Source organism: Eretmochelys imbricata, chromosome 14 (assembly GCF_965152235.1).
Source record: "Eretmochelys imbricata isolate rEreImb1 chromosome 14, rEreImb1.hap1, whole genome shotgun sequence".
NCBI lineage: Eukaryota > Metazoa > Chordata > Testudines > Cheloniidae > Eretmochelys > Eretmochelys imbricata.
In genome coordinates, this window is record NC_135585.1 from 1,165,798 (window position 1) to 1,186,954 (window position 21,157).

General features: G+C 46.4%; 2 protein-coding genes across 9 annotated transcripts in view; one reads left to right on the top strand and one right to left on the bottom strand.

The window, feature by feature from the left end:
- Positions 1-21,157, top strand: part of PGS1 (phosphatidylglycerophosphate synthase 1) — a 47,469-nt gene that overhangs the window by 19,349 nt on the left and 6,963 nt on the right. For 2 of the 8 annotated variants that reach the window (XM_077833777.1, XM_077833776.1), the window contains exons 8-9: positions 3,716-3,864; positions 7,334-7,476. In XM_077833777.1, the coding sequence (XP_077689903.1) occupies positions 3,716-3,864; positions 7,334-7,453 (269 nt within the window). In that variant the 3' untranslated portion in view covers positions 7,454-7,476. Of the gene's footprint in view, positions 1-3,715; positions 3,865-7,333; positions 7,477-10,712; positions 10,849-17,485; positions 17,683-18,319; positions 18,438-21,157 lie in introns of those variants that run through there. The other 6 variants (XR_013347940.1, XR_013347939.1, XR_013347937.1 and 3 more) reach the window with 5 other exon arrangements.
- The window catches only part of DNAH17 (dynein axonemal heavy chain 17), a 99,534-nt gene continuing 88,095 nt past the window's right edge, over positions 9,719-21,157 (bottom strand). Inside the window, exons 73-80 of the mRNA XM_077833775.1 lie at positions 20,658-20,885; positions 18,774-18,965; positions 17,596-17,775; positions 16,955-17,137; positions 14,583-14,765; positions 13,659-13,802; positions 12,337-12,562; positions 9,719-10,894 (exon numbers count right to left, since the gene is read on the bottom strand). Coding sequence (XP_077689901.1) covers positions 10,647-10,894; positions 12,337-12,562; positions 13,659-13,802; positions 14,583-14,765; positions 16,955-17,137; positions 17,596-17,775; positions 18,774-18,965; positions 20,658-20,885 — 1,584 coding nt within the window. The 3' untranslated portion in view covers positions 9,719-10,646. The remainder of the gene's footprint in view (positions 10,895-12,336; positions 12,563-13,658; positions 13,803-14,582; positions 14,766-16,954; positions 17,138-17,595; positions 17,776-18,773; positions 18,966-20,657; positions 20,886-21,157) is intronic.

The following is a 21,157-nucleotide window of genomic DNA, read 5'->3' on the forward strand; positions in this document are numbered from 1 at the left end:
AGATGGGCCTAGAGCAGATGCATCCGTTCGGAAGAACCTGAGCCTGCTTGCCTGGGAAGTGGTGGGTGTTTTGGTTTCCAGGAATTACATGCTCAGGTGTCTATAGAATACTCATGCTGCTGGACAATGTAAGTCTGCAAGTGGGATTCCCCAGGGCAGACATAGAGTGAGCTAGGAAGGAGTGCATTGCTTTTCCAATGTTCCTGGGGAGCAGTTCTTTACCACATGGGATTTGTCTTTTTAGAGAAAAGCCAAAGCCTTTCCATGCACCTTAGAGGTCAATTTGTTATGTTATCATATGTGCAGGAGCAAAGGAGTCTTACTGAGCTTCAGCAGGACCAGTGCTGGGGAAGATGTAAACCTGAAGAAACGTGGTGTGTCAGCCATTTAGATCTTGTTTTCCCTTCTGAGTGCTAGAGGGCCCGTCTGCAGTCCCCATTTCTGGTATAGTTTGCCCTTTGGCTGACGTGTGATTCACCTGACTTGTTCTTCTGTTACCCCCCGGCAGCAGAATGATGCTCAGGACTGCAAATGGGCTGAAATGCGGGAAGCAGGAGGGGACCTCGAGACAGAGTTTGAAATAATCAAGCATAGAGTTTGGGTCTTGGAACAGGGTGTGGGATCAACCCCAATTCTCTCTGCTTCTCAGCAGCAGCTGTGCATCTTGCTTCCTTTGTCAGCCTTCAGAGGAAGGCACCCTTTAATCTCTCATAGGACCTGGCTCTTCTATGCTACCGTGTTTTGGCCATGCAAGCCCTGGTTAAACACTTGGTGTCCATACAGACAGTGCTGCACAAGCTTTCCCACTGCTGTTGTGGTTGAACTTGTCCTGAGTAAGGCTAAGTGCTCTTACATCTTGCACAGTTGCAGCGCCAGTGTGCATGGAAAATGTCAGTTTTGTACCTAAGGAGATTTCCATGGCCCGTGTCTGAGAGCAAACACACAGCGGTGGCAGTTCCTGACCTGGTGAGATGAGGAGCTGTTGTGTCTCCTGCTCCAGTGTCAGGAGATCGGGTGCCAGGTAGGTGTCCTTTGGGACCCAGATGAAGATGCTTTATTGCCACTGAATGAGGATTGGGAAACTCTGCCTTTCCCCTCCTGGAAAAGTGAGTCATTGTGTGAGCAAACTCCTCCTGGCACAGTCACAAAGCCAAGGCCACAACAAGGGCTGCAGGGTTCCCTCCCTTGGCTACATGAGAGAGGGAGGTGACTATATTCTCCCCTTAGTCACTACCCCAACTTGGCAGGTGGGTTCCTGACATCACTTTCTTGCCCCAACCCCAGCTCTAGATCCGTTATCTGCTGTTACCAGACTAGCCCTATCTGGGAATCTGCTCTAGTAAATCAAAAATGATTGTGGGAAGTGCTGAATCTCTGCATAGTTCATGTGTTTCTTTGTGGATTTCAGGGGCTCCCTGTGTGGACAGTGTCCAGAAATTCCTACTGGGCCCAGTGGGTGTGGTAGGCATGGGGAGAAGCCTCTCATTGGGCTGTGGTATGGGCAGCTGCCATTCTTGAACTGGAAGGTGTAACTGAAAGTGGCATGGGGGAGGCTGCTGGCTTTGTGGTGCTGTGGGGGTGGGGAGTATGTTACAGGAACAGGCGGTGAATCGGCAGCCTCTTACTCAAGGCATTCTTGGAAGTGCTCTTGGTCTGAATTAGGAAACCTGCGTCTATTCAGGGACTAGGTGGTTTTTAAGCTATAGCTTCTCTGCTGTGTTCTTTGTGTGACTTGTGGGCTGGGAAAATGCATCTGTTGTTAGGGACACGCCCAGGACTTGCTTGCTCTCCACTAAGCGGGCACATGCAACTCCCTTAATTCAGCTTCTGTCCAGCAAGTGGCCTTTCAGGCTTCCTTCAGCCATAGCTCACTAGAACCTCTGGGTGTTCTTCCGCCCTCCATCTTACAAATGCTGTGATGTGCCTGAGACTCTCTCGGGGCACTTCAGCTACCAGTCCTGGGCTTGTGAACTGCTTTCCTGGTTGCATGACACCAGACCCTAATTCCATTTATATCTGGCAGGGGGTGGGTTTCCCTGGGGCTTTAGGGTATGTTTCTCTTGTGACTAGACTTGGAAGAATGAAGAGGAGCTCTCCAGTATCTTTGTTTGGGAGCTGGGAGTCCCAGGAAATTGGATTGTGCTGTGCTATAAATAGGAGCAGTTTGAATTTACCCTCTGGTGGTGATCAAGGGAACGAGTGGGTATGATCATTTGTATCTGCCCTATTGGTAACAATCTTGTTGGAATTCACTGGACAGAGCCAGCCAATGCCATTGTTCAGAGTCTTCATGATGCCATCTCTTGCAGACTCTGCCCTCAGGACTGGGTAACGTAACTTACCAGCTCTCAGTCCAAGAGGTTTTTAGAGGTAACCTCCGAGGGGGGGGGGAATTGAGCTTGTGCCCTGCTATGGTATGGTTTTTTCCTTGCTGGGTGGAGGAGGTCTGAAAGCCATTATAAGCTGCAGAGAAAAGGCAAGGCTTTCTGCACACGCGCACCGATTCCATTCAAAGTTTGTGGAGAACTCAAATGAAAAAGTTACAGAACTTCCCAACCACAACACCCAGGGAAAAGTCTGAGAGGTAAAAGTGTTCTTGCTAAAGATGAGGGTATTCTTTGCCAGGGTGCCTGCTGGTTACTTAAAGAAACACAAAGACTTAGAGAAATTGGAGGAATGTTGTTCAAACCCTTTCATAACATCTGACACCAGTGAGCTGGTTACCATAGTGCACGATGTTACCTTTAGATAGTAGTACACTGAGCCAGTTTCCCTTGCACTCACAAGCTGTCTGCAATTGAGAGATGTGATAAGGGAGCTGCTCACTCCCACCTGTAGTAAGGAGAAACTGAGATGTAAAAATAACACAGGGGTGAGGTCCAGAATGGCATTTAGTCCTGTTGCTGCCAGTGGAGTGGGCCTGTGGCTCCACGCAGGGAGGAACAGCCCATAGCGCAGAATATCACAGCATTCGTGCAATGCTGCATAGTCCTCTGTTTTAAGAGGGCAGATCTGTTAGAAGGTGGGAGGGGCAGCATTAAGGATGACTGTTTTGTTGATGGACAGACTTGGGGGTTGCATGTTGCTGTGCAGATGTGGTCTCTCTAGGGGAGCATTGAAATAGCCATGTTTCCAGAATATTTGTCTGTGTTGTGGGGGGGAAATGGAAACTGAGTCAGGATTGCTGTGCAGATCTCCAGGGCCCAGGGGATCAAGAACTCTCTTTCCAGTCACTGAGGAGAATGCTGCAGACACATTTCTCCAAGGTATTTCCTGTGTGGCCTTTCTTTACTGGATACTAGCCATTTGGGGTTATGTTTGGAGTCTTCACTGTTAGAGCTGCTGTGTACAGTTCATTAGGCTTTAAAAATGACAGTGGTTACCCTTGGGAGTGTCACTGATGAGCTCCACCCCAGGGTGCCAAAGCCACTTTGTCCCTCAGAGCACACAAAGTCACAAGTGTAGAGAGCCAGAGCCAGGTGTAGCAGAGGGCTCTACAGGGCTGTGCCGGGCTCCACAAGGCATGCTAAGCTGTTTATAAGGAAGCATCTCTGTTTCCTGAGAGCTTGCTTTGTGTCATTACCACTTGCCATTCCTGTAAATCTAATAAAGCATTTCAAAATAAATGAAAAACATTAAATAAGAGCAAGTGTTGGAGGCTACCATGGTCACTTCTTTTGTCTGCCATATTTCCTTTCCTACTCTTTTCCTGCAGGCCTCTGGCTGTACCTGGCAGGAAGCAGTCTGCCCTGCCTGACTCTGATTGGCTCTCCTAATTTTGGGTACAGGTCGGTTCATCGGGACCTGGAAGCTCAGGTTGCAATAGTGACAGAAAATCGTGACCTGCAGCAGCAGCTCCATCAGGTTGGTGGCAAATGTGAGGAGGTTTCATAGGGTGGGGGAGTGTTGGTGAGATGATTGCGTTAAAATCTTTAACTACTATAATTTCAAACCTTCTCTAGCATAGGAGAACTTGAGGAACTGTCAGTTAAGTGTCTATTGGTGAGCTGTTGGCTACAAGTGCCCACTTCTAGGAACTAGAGGCCATAATGAGAGTGGACAACTGAATTGGGCCCTGGAGGCTAACCAAACATAGATGAGCCATTCAGAGTAAAGCTCCTTATTCTCATATATATACGCTGCACATTCATGCCTTTCCTCCATGGTTTGGGCATCTGAGCTTGCAGAAATGGAATTCAGGTTCCCTGAGTTGCTGACCTTTCACCTGTAAAGTGCTTTGGATCTTAATTGCTTTTATCAATCTACTTGCAACCAAAAGTGTGTCTAACGCCATGTAAATATTTATATAAACCCCACCCTGGCTGCCTTCTTATGACTTCCTTTTTCACAGGATTTGGGGGTGGGAGAAGGGAAGGGGATCTGCACTCAGCATCTCCTTAACAGTAAGAGAATTTCTGTCCTCCTCCCAGGAAGAAGTGTGGTCCTGTTTTTAATCCTGACCGTATGCTCTTTTTCAGTGGTTTAAAGATCAGTGTTCCAGCTTAGCGTATAGTCTCCCCTTGTCATAGTGGCTGTAAAGGGGTGGGCAGCTTGGGTTGTTTGGTATCTTCTTGTCTTCTCTATTAAATTGTTTTCTCCAACTGTCCTGCTTTTCAATCTAGTCCTGGAATTGGCATCACCCTGAGTAATTCCTGTGATACCAAAGTGTTCAGCAGTGAAGCAAATTGGATCAGTGCATATGTTTCATTTGAAGCTTTGCAAAACTCATACTGGATAAAACTCAGGCCTGGCATAAGAAGGCTCAGCCTCCATAAAAATTGATGGGAATTGCATCTCTTACCCCAAAACTGAATTTGGCCCACTGAGTCAGCCTCATATCTAATCCAGCAGGGTTCTCTGTGTCTTACTGGAAGAGTCACATGAATGTTTCACTTTATTTGGCCTCTATTTGTTTTTATCTGTAATGAGAAAAATCCATGGAAATATTTTTGTAATGAAGGGATTGTGTAAAGCTGTGAGTGATGACTGCAGTGACCCAACAAAGCATTTTAGCTAAGTGCATATGGCTGAATATCCCCACTATACTAGGAATGACCTGGAATTTGACCACCTGTTTCACTGCTGTTTGTGATCTTTGTGTGGAGACTGTACTGTGCCGAGATGAAATCTAACAGAGCCTCTAAGGAATCAGTCTCTCACTTCCTCCTTCCATTGTACTGGTTGGTTGGAATAAGTGTTGTAGACATTGTGCTGTTTTGTGAACTATATGCAAAGCTCTCAATGAAGACTTCATTTCCAGATCTATGAACAATTGAGGGGTTTGGTCCTTCCAGTATTGTGAACCCCAGCATTAAAAAAACATGAGAACCTAAACTGTGTTTAAAATATCTTTGCCTTCTCTTCTTTGAGCCTTTAAGGTTCATGTTTTCATGCTTTTCTTCACAACCAAGAGGGTAGAAACTTTATTTTTGTTAAACTAAAGCTGAGATTTTGCCAATTCCAAGGTGCAGCTTTAAGAGAAACAAATATTGTGATCTGGCCCATACTGTTCTTCATTTGTGAAACTCCTGTCCAGTGTGAATCATTTCTCTATCATCTGCCCTGGTGTGATGTGGGGAGGCCCAGTTAATTGCATTATGGGAGATAAATCATGTGTCTCACATACAGTAACTAAGATCTTGTAGTCCTGTCTGTACGTAGGGCTAACAGAAAAAGCACAATCCCTGGGGCTGCATAGTACTATATTACAGATTTTGATGGGGTGTCTGAGTCCCTTCTCTTCCCTACAAGTGGCTGTGCCGGTCCTGACCTGCCTTTTTTACTCTCCTGCAGCATGGGATCGCTCCCGGTTCTGACACCCCTGCAATGGGGGAAAAGCAGCAGGCTTCGTTCTGTTTTTGTTTGGAACCTTTGTCACTTTTAGTTTGTTTCCTTTGCTGCTGATTGTCAAATAACAAATTAGACAAATACTCTCCTGTTAGTACAGGGGCTGGTGATGAAAATGCCTGAAAAATGTACACTCCTCAAATGACTGACCTTCGGGTACCAGTAGGATGGGGGCTGCTGTGGAACTCAGTACAACTACCCAGTCCTTTCATTACCGCAGTCCTATAAATCGTATGGTTTGACATGCTTCCAGTGCAGATTACTCTAGTCTGAAGGAAATTGGTGATACATTTTAATAACCACTCAACACCTGTATTGTAATCAGGGCTTTGGAGCTGTGCTCTGGCTCCACTCCAGCTCCAGGCAAAAACTCTGGCTGCTGCAGTGAGTGGACCAAAGTAAATAATATTTTGTTACAAGTTTTGAGTCTCAGTACAAATAACTGAACTGAAACTAGACTATTGGTATTAAGTGATTGGCACCCTGCCTCTAACGGAGGGTTTTTAGTGGGATTTGCAACACTCTTCGTTTCTAAAAACAGGCTCATTACTGCCGGAATCTTTTACGTTCAGCCCTTTGTGTTTATTTCCCATAATTTGTGGTTCCTTTCCTGATGTGTCAAAATTCAGAGTGCTTACGGGCTCCATCACAGGGAAAGATTTCTGTAATCTGTGGAGTAGAAATTGAGGTATTTTGCTACATCTGACAAACGTCCTGGTTCTTGTTTGCAAGTAGAGTAAAACCAGAAACCTTGCTAGTTTTGCAGAAAGAGCCACTTCTGCCTTTGATCAAACCACTGCTTTTCATGTGCTATGTGAAATGTCTATTGTAACAGAGATGGTTCACTTCCTCTTCCAGTCGTATTGTTTATACTTTAAAGGCACTTACGCATTTCTGGTAATTTAATTGAAATCATGACTGCATATTCATTTGAAAACACAACACTGGAGCTGTGTCTAGGATGAGTTCTGCAAACCAGTCTCTTGAGATTAACGTCAGGTTTCCTTTTCAGGCAATTACAGCTAGGGGTTTGACTTGTGTTATTCCTATAACTGTAGTTTAGTTAAGTAATTAGGAATAGCTGTACGGCCTGATCCCACAAAGCCACCCACCTTGGGCCCTTTGTTGAGTTCAAATGTTCGGGTTCTGAGAACGTTTCTCCAGAATAAGATGTGAATGTGGCTCTTCAGAATGCAGCTGTCAAGCCTCAGAATGCTGCTGCAACAGGCACACCTCAGGGACAGGTGCCATGTGACATTCCCCGTGCTTACAGCTCAGTGGCTGGGCTGCTTGTCTACAATTTACATCACATGGAGGAGCAGGCTGGGTTCTTTGTCCCTGATGTGTGTTCAGACCTGTGAGAGAAGGGTGACATGCCCCTCTGGCCAGGCAAAAGCTGTGACTGTAGATGCACCAAATTTGGCTAGGGTGGTGGATGATGTGAGGGAGCGATGCTGAAACTGGCTTTCGGGATTTTGTCTTGTAGGAGCAGGAGCAGCTTTATCTCAAGTCAGGTGTCGTGTCGTTGTCTACATTTGAACAGCCAACCCGCTACGTAAAGCTGTGGGTGAAGCTGGTAACGCCTCTGATTAAGAACTTCTTTTGAAAGGAGAAAGGATCCTCCTCTGGGTGAGTCTGAAGTTGTTTTGCTCCAGGAAGAACTAAAGCTGCAGGAAACAATACTGAGTTGATTGCACTTATTAATGCAGCCCTGTCCTTTATAAGGAGGAAGAATCAGCCCAATGCTTCCCTTGCATGGGGAAGGTTTTCAGTGCAGTGTGAAGCTCTTTCCTGAGGGCCTATATTCAATTTCCATTTGAGTGGGTTATGTCTCCAATGCATGTTGTAGTCTAGCAGTAACTAAGGTTCCTTTTCAGGAACGGGGAGGGAGGAATCCAAGTTATCCCCATGCATTGATAAGACTTTCTCTTCTGAAATGCATCTCTTGCAGTGGGGACTCAGCCTAGGGTCAGGCCTAGATTTTACCCTGGCCAGCCAATGGGAGACATTGTGGGAAAATCTCAGCCGCTCTATGATCTCCTGCCTGAGTTGGGATTAAAGTCAGCATAACCTCTGGCTTTTGCTTTGTAAGGTTGAGGTCTCCTCTAAAATGCCTTTATCACATGAATGTTGGCTGACACAAGGTCATTTGCTGTCTTTCCTCCTGTGGCATTGGACTCGCCCCAGTTAATCCCCTAGACTTGGTGAAAATGCCAACTCAGACTTTAACTTTCACCAATCTTCATTCCCAAGAGCCTTAGTGTTGGAGCATGTGCATGTGTTTTCTGGTCCTTTACCTTCACTCAACTCTCAGGTTCTGGTTGCTGTGGGTAAGTGCCTGCCACATCAGGGTAACTGGTTCTAAACTTCCTCTGTATCCAGGGATTAAAGAACCAGCACTACTAAGGCCTCATAAATGGCCAGGTCAGCCCTGGACCACAAGCAGCCTGGCAGTTGCCTATTGCCATAAGCATTCCTTCACAGCTCTCCTCTCTTGGCTAAAGTCAGTGTTGATACTTGAAATAGAACATATTAAAGCGCTGGGGTTTTATCATTTTGTCTTCAGGCAGTTGAGCGCTGCTAGCAGATGTGAAATAGGAAACTACTCCATACAAAAGGGAGAGAGCAGTTGGGTTCTTCTGGGTGGTCAGCCCCTAACTATCAGTGCTGAGCAGAGGTTCCCTGGCTGCCTGGCCAGGCTAGTAACAGTTGCAGTAGGGTTCTGGAGGCAATGGCAGTGGCATGAAGGCAAACCAAAATCCTATATGCTCCAAACAGCTACACCATGGGAGCTTGCTTCTGCTTCTGCTACAGTGGTTCCCTCAGCGGTAAAAGGGGAGTTAGCTTTTATAGTCCCTGCAGACAGTACCAGCAATTAGGGGCCTCCTATCCACTGGTGACTGGCCTGAGAATACAAACTGCTTGCCACTCCTAGTGCTTTGAAGAGCACCATTTGTCACCTTTCTTCTGTCTCATTTCTTTCGAGTCTTGTCTAAAAACAACTCTGGCTGTATTTCAAAGGGTGGCTGTAGTGTGAGGTCTTGTCTGACACAACTTCACTTCTGGGAGCACAGGGACAGATAGCCATCACATCCTAGAAACAGAAGGACATGTGCTTCCTGACTGACTTCCCACCCAGCTAGCAAAATGGGTAGTAAACAGGGAGCCTGGCCAGAGTGTATTCTTTATGCAGCCCTTTGGTGCAGGTGCTGGAAGGCTTAATAGCAGATGCTTAACAGTTGATCAGGGTGACCTGTGTGCACCTTTCCACTGTTGGGAAGTACAGGATAGCGCGGAGGCTGTGTAGAGCGGTAGCTAAGGCACTGGACAGTGACCGTATCTGGGCTCTCTTCCTGTCTCTGTTTCTCCTTCCCCATTTGTCTGGTCTATTTACTTTAGAAGGTCTTTGGGGAAGGGACTGGAACTACAGCGCATGGCCCAGTAGGGCCCTGCCCACAGGGGAGCACTCACGCAAAACAGAGACCTGAACAGGCACTGAGTTCTGAGGAATCCAGATGGCCACGCTTTAACGGGGCTGTGTAGTCACGGCACCAGTGCTGGGAGCACTGTAAAAAACACCTTCCACGAGAGGCGTAGCTCCCCGTGCTGGGGCACTGTCTACACTGCCACTTTATAGTGCTCAGGGGCGTGTTTTTTCACACCCCATGAGTGAGAAAGTTTCAGTGCTGTAAAGTGGCAGTGTAGACAAGGCCTTTACTTTGGCTTCCTTCTTTTCGGTGCTGGCATGTAGGGTGTGTCTACACTACCAAGTTTTGTTGATAAAACTTACGTTGACACAACAGAAATCACCAAAGGGTGTTCACACTTGCTCCCTCTGTCGACAGATCATGTCCCACATGTGGGACACAATCATCATTGACAGGGTGAGCAATGCACTGTGGGTCTGTATCCCACAGTGCAGTGTTGTGGGAAGGAAGAGCTGAGCGCTCCCGCAGCCAAGAGTAGCATCATGAGTAACTCTGTGAGCTCTCTGTGCTGAGGAATGGCAAAGCCGCACAGCAGTCTGCCTGCTGCTGTGTCCCTAGTGCAGGGTAGAACAGGAGCATTCTGATGATTTGCTCTCCGTTTGTTCCCCAAAGGAAGCATCACACAGATACTTCCCGGAGCTTTGAAAGGGGAGGGGCACATGCCTGCAGGGCAACAGAGCGATCGGGGTGGGCATTGTGGGATACTGGCAGAAGCCAGTTCGGTCGACAAAACAATCACCAGTGTCTACGCTGGCTCTTTGTCGACAATAAAGGGAGGGGGAAAAGACAAGTCTCTCATAGGGGTGGAAGTTTTTTGTGACAAAAGGCCAATTGTAGTGTGTATGCTCTTGCTGTTTTGTCACCAAAAGGCAGATTTTGGGGACAAAACTTGCCAGTGTAGACAAGCCCTTAGTGCTTTATTGTAACCTGCCTTGTGGAGTAACCCATACTGGCACCGCTCTGATGTGTATTGTGACACCAATCCACAGTTGGCCAATTGTTTTATCCACCCAGGCACTAACACCATCATCTCATGTTTTACTGTCTTTCCACTGAATGCATCCGATGAAGTGAGCTGTAGCTCACGAAAGCTTATGCTCAAATAAATTGGTTAGTCTCTAAGGTGCCTTTTCTTTTTGCGAATACAGACTAACACGGCTGCTACTCTGAAACCTGTCTTTTTATTGTCACTTTGTTAAAATACTTCGGGGCAGACAAAAAGTTGGGTGGTGTTTCTGACTAATGGGATTAGTGCTGAGCTGGGTACTACTTTGGCGTGTGGAACAAGTGCTTTGTTTAGGCAGTAAAAGTTTAAGCCTGTAAGAGCAAAGCAACAGCAGCAAGAATCCACTTAGCTGACTTCTCCTTTGTCTTCAGATTGAAGGTCCAGACATAGGTGGGGCCTCGCATGCGTGTCTTGTAGACAGGGCACTCGTAGATGTTCTTGGTGTCCAAACGGTCCACAGGGATGGCTCTGATGAAGATGACTGGCATTGAGGGCGTTAACTCCTTCAGCCGAGCATCTGTGATGACACCACTAGGAATGTCCCACCGAGCACCTGCAATGTTATGGCTCAGTCAGAAGGTGTTCTATTTGTTGTATCTGCGGGGTGGGGTGGGGGAAGAGTCGTCCTAGAAGCATGGTTAAGGATCAGCTGGAGGACCAAAGGGCAGTATTGAAGTAGCCTGGGCTTAGTCCCCCCTGGCATGTAATTGGCATTTCAGAGTGACTAACAATATTACTAGGGATAAGATCTCTAACCACAATGGTCAAGTCTGTCCTTACTCCCCCACTCTAGTGTCCGTGTTAGGGGGGACTGCACAGCTTGGGGAAGAATGATAAATACTGAAACTCTCCCATGTAGTCTGCTGGGCATGGACCTAAGCTTGACAGTACAGTGATCCTGCCACTGGCCTCATCCCTCTGTGTTTATTAGCTGTAAGGGACCTCAAACTAAAGCTGAGACATTCTCACCTAGACTTCCTGGGTCCAGTCATATATAAATAATGTAACTGTGACCCAAGTAACATCAACTGTCTCTGCTCTGAGGTTCAAGTGTTGCTGTATTAATTTCCAAAATAAATAAATACTTACGGTCACTGTTTGTTAATGAGGGCTGCCCTCTGCTGGCATGTTTCTGACAATGATGCACAATAAAGGCAGCTGCTACCCAAACTGAACCTGGCTGCTCTGTTAATGGATGCTGTTTATTGCAATATAAATGAGCTGACTATAGTTCACACTATGCTCCTGCTGTGGTGGCAAGCATCAGTTATTCCTTGACTACTGCTCAGGGAAGACTAATTGCTACTTAGTACAGTAATGAGTGCATAAGCAGGTAACTATCTGTAAAAAGAAGAGGAGGACTTTTGGCACCTTAGAGACTAACAAATTTATTTGAGCGTAAGCTTTCGTGAGCTACAGCTCACTTCATTAGATGCATACAGTGGGGAGATAGCTCACGAAAGCTTATGCTCAAATAAATGTGTTAGTCTCTAAGGTGCCACAAGTCCTCCTTTTCTTTTTGCGGATACAGACTAACACAGCTGCTACTCTGAAACCTGTTTACCTTAAAGTTTAGCCGGGACACACGGGGCATTAAGCTACAGGAAAAATCATGTCATTCTGCAGCACTGAGATAGCACATTGTCAGGTGAAGTAGAAGCTCTTGAGTAAAGATCATAGGTGGGGTGTAATTATTATCGCAGCAGAAAAGTACAGGGACAGAGCACAGTATAAACCCTGCTAGAAACTGCTTCATCAGACTGAAAATGCTGCCTCAAACCAAGCCAATTCAGGAGCGAGGGGGAAGGGCCTGGATCACTTACTGTAGGGCAGGACAGCAAAGGCTGAGATGTGAAGAAAATTAGTACATGGTAGCAGAGTGCTGGAGATTAACATTCAATGTTCAAAAGTGGTTCTGAGGAGCAAAAACTGTACAAATCCAGACTGCATAGCATTTGCTGGGCTAATTGTTCAGGATTGAGCCTGGTCCTGTACCTTCCATGAACAACCCATGCACATAGGAGCCTTCTCGGGGTGGAGCCGTCATATCCTCTCGGTTTTTCTTGGTCACTTCCACTGAAAGACACATCTTGTCAAGTGGCCATTCATTCTTTCTGGCCATAGACTGCATGATAGCTGTGAGGAAAGACTGGGGATTAAAGAAGCCTGCCAGCCACACTGTTGTGGGTAGTGCAAAGTCAGTCGTCCAGGCCTCTAGTTCCTGAAAAATAAAGCAGCAGCAGTTTAAAGCCCAGTACACAGGCTGTGGTGCATCTCTTGAATTGGCATGATACATGAGACTTGTGCCTCCATTTACTCCTGTAATCCATTTTGGGAGAACTGTCTTTACAGCCCCTCTTTGATTTAGGCCCCCAGTCTTCAGCGGATTGTGACTTCAGGAGGGACAAGTTGTGAAAGTAATCGCATGTGGCAGACAAACACCTGGAGTAGGTCTCCAAAGAATAACCCTATCTCAGCAGAGCCCCTCTTGGGTCTGCGATGCTGCAGGTGGACATGGTAGTCACCAGGGAGAGGGGCACCAAGCTGAGACTCTTTGGAAAAACGAAGGCTTTGTCTTCAGTGAGGCTTTGCATCAGTTGCAGCCATTGCTACCACTGCAAACCTCAAGTGCAGGTGAAGAAGGTTGTGCTTTGCACCAGAAAAGCTCATGGCCATTTCATGTAAGCAAAAACTTTGTTGGTCCAAAGTGCAGCTTTCAAGAGCTACCTTTTGGGGTTTGTACTGATGCAGCTCCATTAAGTGGCTGGGCATTAAATGCTAGAATCAGGGCAAATTTACAATGAAGATTACAGATTTAGAATTAGGGTACTTGCCCTTTATTGGACTTGACTATTTGGCACCTACCACCCTGGTTTGTAATACCAACTGTGTATTTAAGAGAAAAGAGTCCCTCTCCACCTTCCCTGCTTCTTCAAAAGCCCTGAATTCCAGGCACAAGTTGAGGCAAAAGGGGCTTGCCATCTCTTTAGAACCTCAGCTTCAGCACGGAAGGATGAAGATGTAGCCCTGGCTCCTATGTACACTTAGCCCTTCTTAGTTCAGCACTGTGCTTTCAAGCCATGGGGATCTCTGCATCCCAGGATCCTGAAAAGCAAGCTCAGATTTCCTGAGCTACTGAGAAGGGTTTTAGTACATACACTTAGATCCTTGCAAGCAATTCAGAGCATCTTCATAGGCACAGCCCTGGCCAGACGACAATATTTGTTCCATGAGCAATAGTCTGAAGAGAGATCTTTGGCCCACAAAGAGCCGTACACAAAGTACCATGAAGAGAGGCTGGAGGTGAGTGGACTCACCCGGACCCGAAGCAGTAGGTCAGCATACCAGGCTCCCAAGCCAAGTAAGGAGGGGTAAGCCCGGTTTGTCCAGAATTCAGGCACATTATCATAGTAGAGAGCATTAGACAATTCCTCCATGTCTGTTGTGATTGTCAGCTCACCCTTTGAAAGGAAAAGAACCATGATTCAGTTAAACAAGAATTGACTCATTGCGTTGGAACCCCCTTTGAGAGCAAAGCTCTAGGCACACTGCACGTCAGTCACAAGGGGCTCAGCAACTGTTTCTGGAGTTGTGAACATTGTAGCTTGGTTTATTGACAGGGAGCAGTGCCTATTTTTGAAAAATAGGGCATTTTCCATCATTCCCCAGCTCTGTCTTTAGTCTTGTCCAACGGAGAGGGCCCCATCCCTTACACCTGGGGCTCTACAGCAAGTCCAAGGGAGTTCAAATTCCTGTTAGAGATTTCTCCCCCAATAAGTATTTGCAGGGACACAGAGCAGCCTTTTTCAAAACAAGCCAGCATTTTAGGCAACTGGGACATAGTCCTCAGATCAGCATTGTAAAGCCACATGTAAGACAGGCTGTATCAGCAGAAGCAACTGCCCCATCATCCCCTCTGCAATCCAGCTCAGTCTCCCTTGGTGTATGTGTTTATACTTCTCTGCATGTGCACACACTCACTCAGCTTTTAGGCTGCAACAAACCTGCAGGCTTCAAAATGAAGGAAAGAGGAGTGTTGGCTGCCTTACAATGACCCTGTAGTTAGTGGCAGAAGAAGAGAGACTCATAGTAATCCAACAGCTCACATTACCTTGGTACCAAACCTGAACTGAACATTTAGTTCCATTGACTTCATTTGTAAAGGCTGGTATATTGAAAAAAACCCAAACAACATTACCTAAGTTACTACCATGGTGTAAAACAGTATCAATGTCACACACCTTCAGCCCCAAATTTAGCTCTTTCAAAGAGCGTCTTATTTCATTTGTCAAGATGTTCATTCTTTCACATTCCTGAAAGGCTACCACGACATACGGGGTCTTCTCTGCTGCTTTAGCCATGATTTCCAACATATTAAATGGCTCGGGTAGCTTGTCCATGATTTCATCTAGGACTTGTTTGACCTGTAATATGTAACACCATCAAACATCTTTAGCAAGGGAACAAATTCCATTAAGAGCTTTGACACAGCATGTTAAATGTCATTCTTCCATTGATTTAACATTTTCAGTCTCCTGAAAGAAGCTCACTAATGTTTAATAGCCTAGAATTAAATTGTCCAAATGAACTTGGCCCATAGAGTCCACCAGAGCCTTAGAATCAAGAGAGCACAAACTGGGCAACGCTGGACTTGCCCCTGCACAGGCCGGCTCTCAAAACCATCAGGGCTTGAAGGGGCTCCTGTAACGAAGCTGGTGCTGCTCCCATGACTCCGAGAACGAGCGGCATGGTACAGCAAGAACCCAGCACAAGAAGCCTTTCAGCTCACCCAGGGGAATGGCTGCAATGCGCACTGCCTGATTAGCAGACAGCCCACTCTGTGACTATATCCTTTGTGTGGTTGTACGCGCCACAGACCTGTTTACTAGCAGCCAAAGGGATATCAGCAGAGCTCAACAAAGAAGTGGAATGTAGCCTTAAAGACAGTGTTCTCAGGAAAATTAGTTGTAGCAGCTGCCTGCATTTCATTTTTATGGTTACAAATGTCACCTGCTCATAATCAGCCCATAAATACTCTCTGCCACCTATCTCAAAGTACAGTAACTGAGCAAACTCCCCACATCACTAGTAATATTAATTATTTTACAGGCGTGGTGCTAGAATCATAGAACTGTTGGAATGGACCTTGAGAGGTCTTCCAGTCCCATCCCCTGCACTCCAGGCAGGACTAAGTATTATCTAGACCATCCCTGACAGGTGTTTGTCCAACCAGCTGTTAAAAAATCTCCAGTGATGGAATCCACATCCTCCATAAGCAATTTATTCCAGTGCTTAACCACCCAGACAGGAAGTTTTCCTAATGTCCAACCTAAACTGCCCTGGCTGCAATTTAAGCCCATTGCTTCTTGTCTTATCCTGAGAGGTTAACAATTTTTCTCCCTCTTCCTTGTAACAACCTTCTATATACTTGAAAACTGTTATGTCCCCCCAGTTGTCTCTTTTCCAGAGTAAACAAACCCAGTTTTTTCAGTCTTCCCTCACAGGTCACGTTTTGTAAACCTTTAATCATTTTTGTTGCTCTTTTCTGGACTTTGTCCAATTTGTTCCTATCTTTCCTGAAATGTGGCACCCAGAACTGGACACAATACTCCAGATGAGGCCGAATCAGCGTGGAGCAGAACGAAAGAATTACTTCTCGTGTCTTGCTTACAACACTCCTGCTAATACATCCCAGAAGGATGTTTGCTTTTTTTTTTTTTTTTTTGCAACAGTGTTAACTGTTGACTCATATTTGGCTTGTGATCCACTATGACCCCAGATCCCTTTCTGCAGTACTCCTTCTTAGGCAGTCTTTTCACATTTTGTATGTGTGCAACTGATTGTTCCTTCCTAAGTGGAGTACTTTGCATTTGTCCTTATTGAATTTCATCCTATTCACTTCAGACCATTTCTCCAGTTTGTCTAGATCATTTTGAATTTCAATCCTGTCCTCCAAAGCACTTGCAACCCCTCCCAGCGTGGTATCATCCGCAAACTTTATAAGTGTACTCTCTATGCCATTATCTAAATCATTGATGAAGATATTGAACAGAACTGGACCCAGAACTGATCCCTGCAGGACCCCACTAGTACAACTCCAGATCCAAGGGGCAGGGTGGCTAATGTGCTTTGGAAATTCTTTGGTCCCACTGTCTCTTTATCCCCTGGCGGTGGGGGTGAGCAGCTCCCAGGTGCCTTAGGGCTCATGCAAAGCTGGGTGCAGGACTTGAGGCGATGGGAAGTGGCTGCCAGCCAGTGCAGCTGGAGGAGGAGATGTCGCTTTGAAAAAAGGAAGCCAGAGAAATTAACCATTTCCTCTCTCTCCTGCCCTACAGAATAATGCAGGAGGCTGCAACCCTCTAAAGCTCTAACAGGAGTGCCCCTGTTCAGTTGTTGTGCTAGTCCATGGTAGTGCTGGGAATGAGAGTTTGATTAGAAGCAGTGAGGCACAAATGTGCATAAGAGACTGTTTGAGGTTCTTTCACTGGTGGGAAATGGGGCTATTACAGTATGGAGCCTCCTCTTATTTGGTGTGTTTGTTTCTTCAAGAACAAACCAGTGGCCGTAGCAGATTAATTCCTGGTTAGTACCGAAGGACAGAAACGTTTCCTACCTTTTCCTCTCGGGACACACCCGTCCCTCCTCCAGCATCAGACTCCTTGGGCTGCATTTCCAGAACTGTACGGAAAAGCTTTTCAGAAGTGACAGTGAGGAAGCCAATTTCAGCATTGGGGTGGAGCCCATAAAGGTATGGGCTCTCTGGGGGGAGGTTCTCATCAATGTATTCATGATAACCCTAAAAAACAGGGCAGATAGCAAACACTGAGTGACTAGATGCATATTCCTAGACAAGGCTTTTAAGACCTTTGGGCTCATCTGGCCCTACTCCATCATGGAATAGGATTCTCTGGTATTCCAACCTAGAAAATATCTAAACCATCTCACAGTTTCCCAGTGAGGGTGCTGTAGACCTACTACCCTCCCTCACTAAGAAGATTTTACTCATGTCCTTCCTCAGCTTTGTCCTGGTTTATTACTGAACTGCTTTTTCTTGTCCTGCCACTCTCCCCCTGGGAATCACTCTACTGTTTCCATGGACTCTCCCCAGTGTCTCCTTATGTCATCTTCGTGGGGTTCTTTCCAGGTTCTGTAAGGCGGTGCTCTTATCTCACATACATCCCCAAGAGAGCCACAGCCTTTTGACAGCTGCAGTGAACTGTGGAGCTCTCATAGAAGAGAAGAGCCTTTCCTCACCTTGTAATCCAAGTTGGGTGGAACTAAAAACCCTGGAGCCAAGGTCATTTCTCCCTCCAGCATCTCCACGCGGATGTATTCTGACAGGTAAGTTCTACACAACCTGCGATCCCAGTCATCTGTGATGTGTCCCCCATACATAATTTCACCAAAGAGATAGCGAAGATCATCCCATGGAACCTAGACGAGATGCTGAGTCAGTGCAAAGTGATTTCTATAAAAGGCATGTTCTGAAAGTCCCAGACAGCAGCGGGAAGCGTCACATGTCAAGTTAGCTTTGGTGTGCCCTCACCATGCAAGAGCAAGCCCTTGGAGTCAATCACATGTGAGCAGCTCAGCATCAACATCGGGGCGGGGGGTAGGAGGGGGGAAGAGCAGCATGGCGCCCATCACCCTTTTGACCGTGATCACGGGGGATTTCACCCCTCCCCAGCATGAAGACAGCCCCCAGAGTGGCAGATGAGTCTTTCCTCTGGATCATGTCTCTTTTCATCCCTGCTGAATTTAATTAAGCTTTTGCCACTTCCATAAGGCCTGGAGCAAGGAGCGTGCTCCTCCCTTGGCTTGGGACCTGTGGTTTCATTGCTGGGGGAGATTTTGCCTTCCAGCTGGATGTTCTCACATTTCAAATGAAAACACTGAAAGGCAAGAGGGCTGGACAATCTGAGCACACCCTGCTGCTGCCTCAGCTGATTTGCTAAATGTCCATCTTCCACCCGCGTAGGGCCCCTCGCTGGATTCGCTCACAGCCTGCTGCCAACCCAGCACACCGCACCTGCAGGCTTAGGACCACGTTAGAGCTCTGTTTTCAGACAAAGGCTGCCTCACACTACTCACTGAAGGTGAGTTGCAGTTTGCCTTTAAAGGTTCCCCTGGTTTTGCTATGCCCCAGCCCAGGGACACACAGCTCACGCATCAGCCAGTTGCTGTTCGGTAGTGGGGCGGCAGCAGAGGGATCCTCCCCCAAACCTGTGGAGCTCCCGGCAGAGCCTTCTTCAGTCCAAAGGCTGTTGGAGCCCTGTGCTTCCACAATACTCCCCGCACCCAGGAAGGAGGCTGGGAGGGGGCCAAGAAGGGGAGGTCTAACAGCAGCGTCCTGCCTTTCCCCTGTAGTGCTGCTTTTTGTAACCTGGGAAGAATCACTCTGACTTGCTGATGTTAAACAAGCATGTTCTAACCTTGACATTAGCCTCCAGGTAATTATACAGCACGTTGATGGATATAGTCAGGTCTCCGTTGTTGAAAGGATAAGACCTATTCCAGCCCTGCGCACCAAACTTACGCCTTTCAGCTACCACCGCATGAAAGTAACAGAGAGCAAACAAGATGCACTTGAATTCAATTTCTTTGGTGCACATCTCTAAAGTATCCTAAAGCAGAAGAAAGAGGAAAAGAGGGTGCTTGTGTGCAGAAGAGGAAATGTCCCCAATGGGTGTCTGAATATAAAAAACAACTTCTCACAACTCGCCAGCAAAAACGGAGCTGAACCTTCTTTACCACAAAGTGCATGTAGGGGTCTCAGCTTAAGCATGTTCCCAATAGCTTACGTGTAGTCTCAGCAACATTCATTGCTGCTTGCACAGAATTTACTCATAGTACATTAGAACGTGTGAGACGGAAACGCCTGGCCTAGGCCACATACCTTACTATGATGTGTTTATAATCTGATGAGAAATGACCTCTTAATTCTAACTGCCTGCTCGTTTTAAACTCTGGCACTCTACCCCTGAGTTAAAAATAACCCAAAGTATCAATAAGAGTAATTGCGACTACAGCTACTGGTCACATGGCTCTGTCAAAGGGTAGCTGTGGTGCGTCAGAAGCAGGCAGTAGAGGTGTATCTTGATCAGGCTTCTTCCTAGAACTGTATGATCTGTATTGTCTCTGAAGTCACCGGTGATACTTATGCACACCATGGTGACCTACAATTCTTCATTTCAGAAGCTCAGTGTAAAGTTCTAGAATCATATTTTGCACCAGGCCCAACAATGCTCAGATGTAGGAAAAAAGCATAAGTATAAACCCTGCCATGTTTTCTTCTAAGCAAGTCCAAGTTACCTAGTTATTCCTCAGCTCTGCTAGCAAGTACTAGCTTACACTGTATCATGTAGTGTGAAACCAATTCAGATAGGTTTGGAGAACACCAGTAAGCGAAACACCTGTAAAATCCAAAAACACTCAACAAGAATGCTGCAGTCTGTTAATAAATTGGAGACCTCATCTGTGGCAAAGGGCCCTTCCCTGCTCTTAGTACCTGTGTCTTTGAGGGCCAAGGGCAGTAGGGCCCTTAAAAGGCTTCACCCGTTGGAAAGATTCTACCAGTTCTGGAGCGGGTCCCTGGAACTGGCGGTGGAACGTTCTAAGGGTACACACCATAGCATGCTGGAATTTTCCTTTATTTACAGGCAGAGAAGAAATGACTCTTGCAATGACAGACTATGGTATATTAGCCTCTGTTTATATTAGCCTACAAATAGAAACTTGTAGCCAGTCAAAACACACAGCTGCAGTAGAGTGCTTCTGTAATCAGACAGGCTTGGCATGACCTCACCTCTTAACATCCCCATCACTAGCAGTTTTACATTTAATTTTTTTTTTTTTTTTTTTTTTTAATATTGCTGAACAGGCCTGTAAGGATTACAAATTTGCTCTGTCCCTAGTGAAATCTTATGTTATGGGAACACTGATAGGAATAGCCGGACATCACAAGGGTACCTTTTCCACTACAATGCAGAAAGCATACAAAAACTTTGAAAAAGCCCTGTAATTAACGCCAATGTGGTGAAAATGCCTTTATGAAGGGCATCAGTATGAATTAGTGCACTGAAAAGAACAGAGCTAAGAGGGATCAGACTAGATGACTTAGGGGTAAACGATGAATCTAAATGCTAAGAAATCCGTTTCCTAGGCAGGCTGCACTCACTCTCCTGGGGAGAAAAGCCAAAAAAGAGAGCAGCCTTACAACTGCTAATAAATTGCTGTGACTGCAGAAAAAAGTATATAACAACAACAAAACAAACCCAACCAGCTTAAAAAAATAATCAACCCTGTCATCTGAATACCTGAGTAAAGAGATCCAGTGCTTTGTGCAAGTTAGCATACATGCCAGTCGGGGGCTCATTGGTAATTTTAATGGCATTTTCCAAGAGTCCTTGAGGAATAATATGAGCGTCTGGCGTGGCAGCAGGTTCAGCACTCATAAACACTCTGTAATCCTGGTGGCTGCCAATGCTGTACCTCTCAACCTTCTTATCCAGTGTGCCCAGCCACTTTGCAACCAGGTGGATATTCTGCAACAGATACAATTTGACTTCACTTCTTGCTCCCAAATTTCAATCCCGTACAGCCGAAGTCCCTCACAGGGCTAGGTGAGAAGTGCTGTGATGGAGCCAATGATGCTATTTTACGCCTCTTAGGCCTAGCGGCCCACGTGGTTCACTGTTGTTTCACTGGGACGTGATGCACTGACAAGGCCCCGTGCTTCCTCTGGTGACTTAGTCACCTGTTTAGATTTGATGCAGGTCAGTAGAAGCTGCCCACCAAACACTGTAGTCAGTGTCCT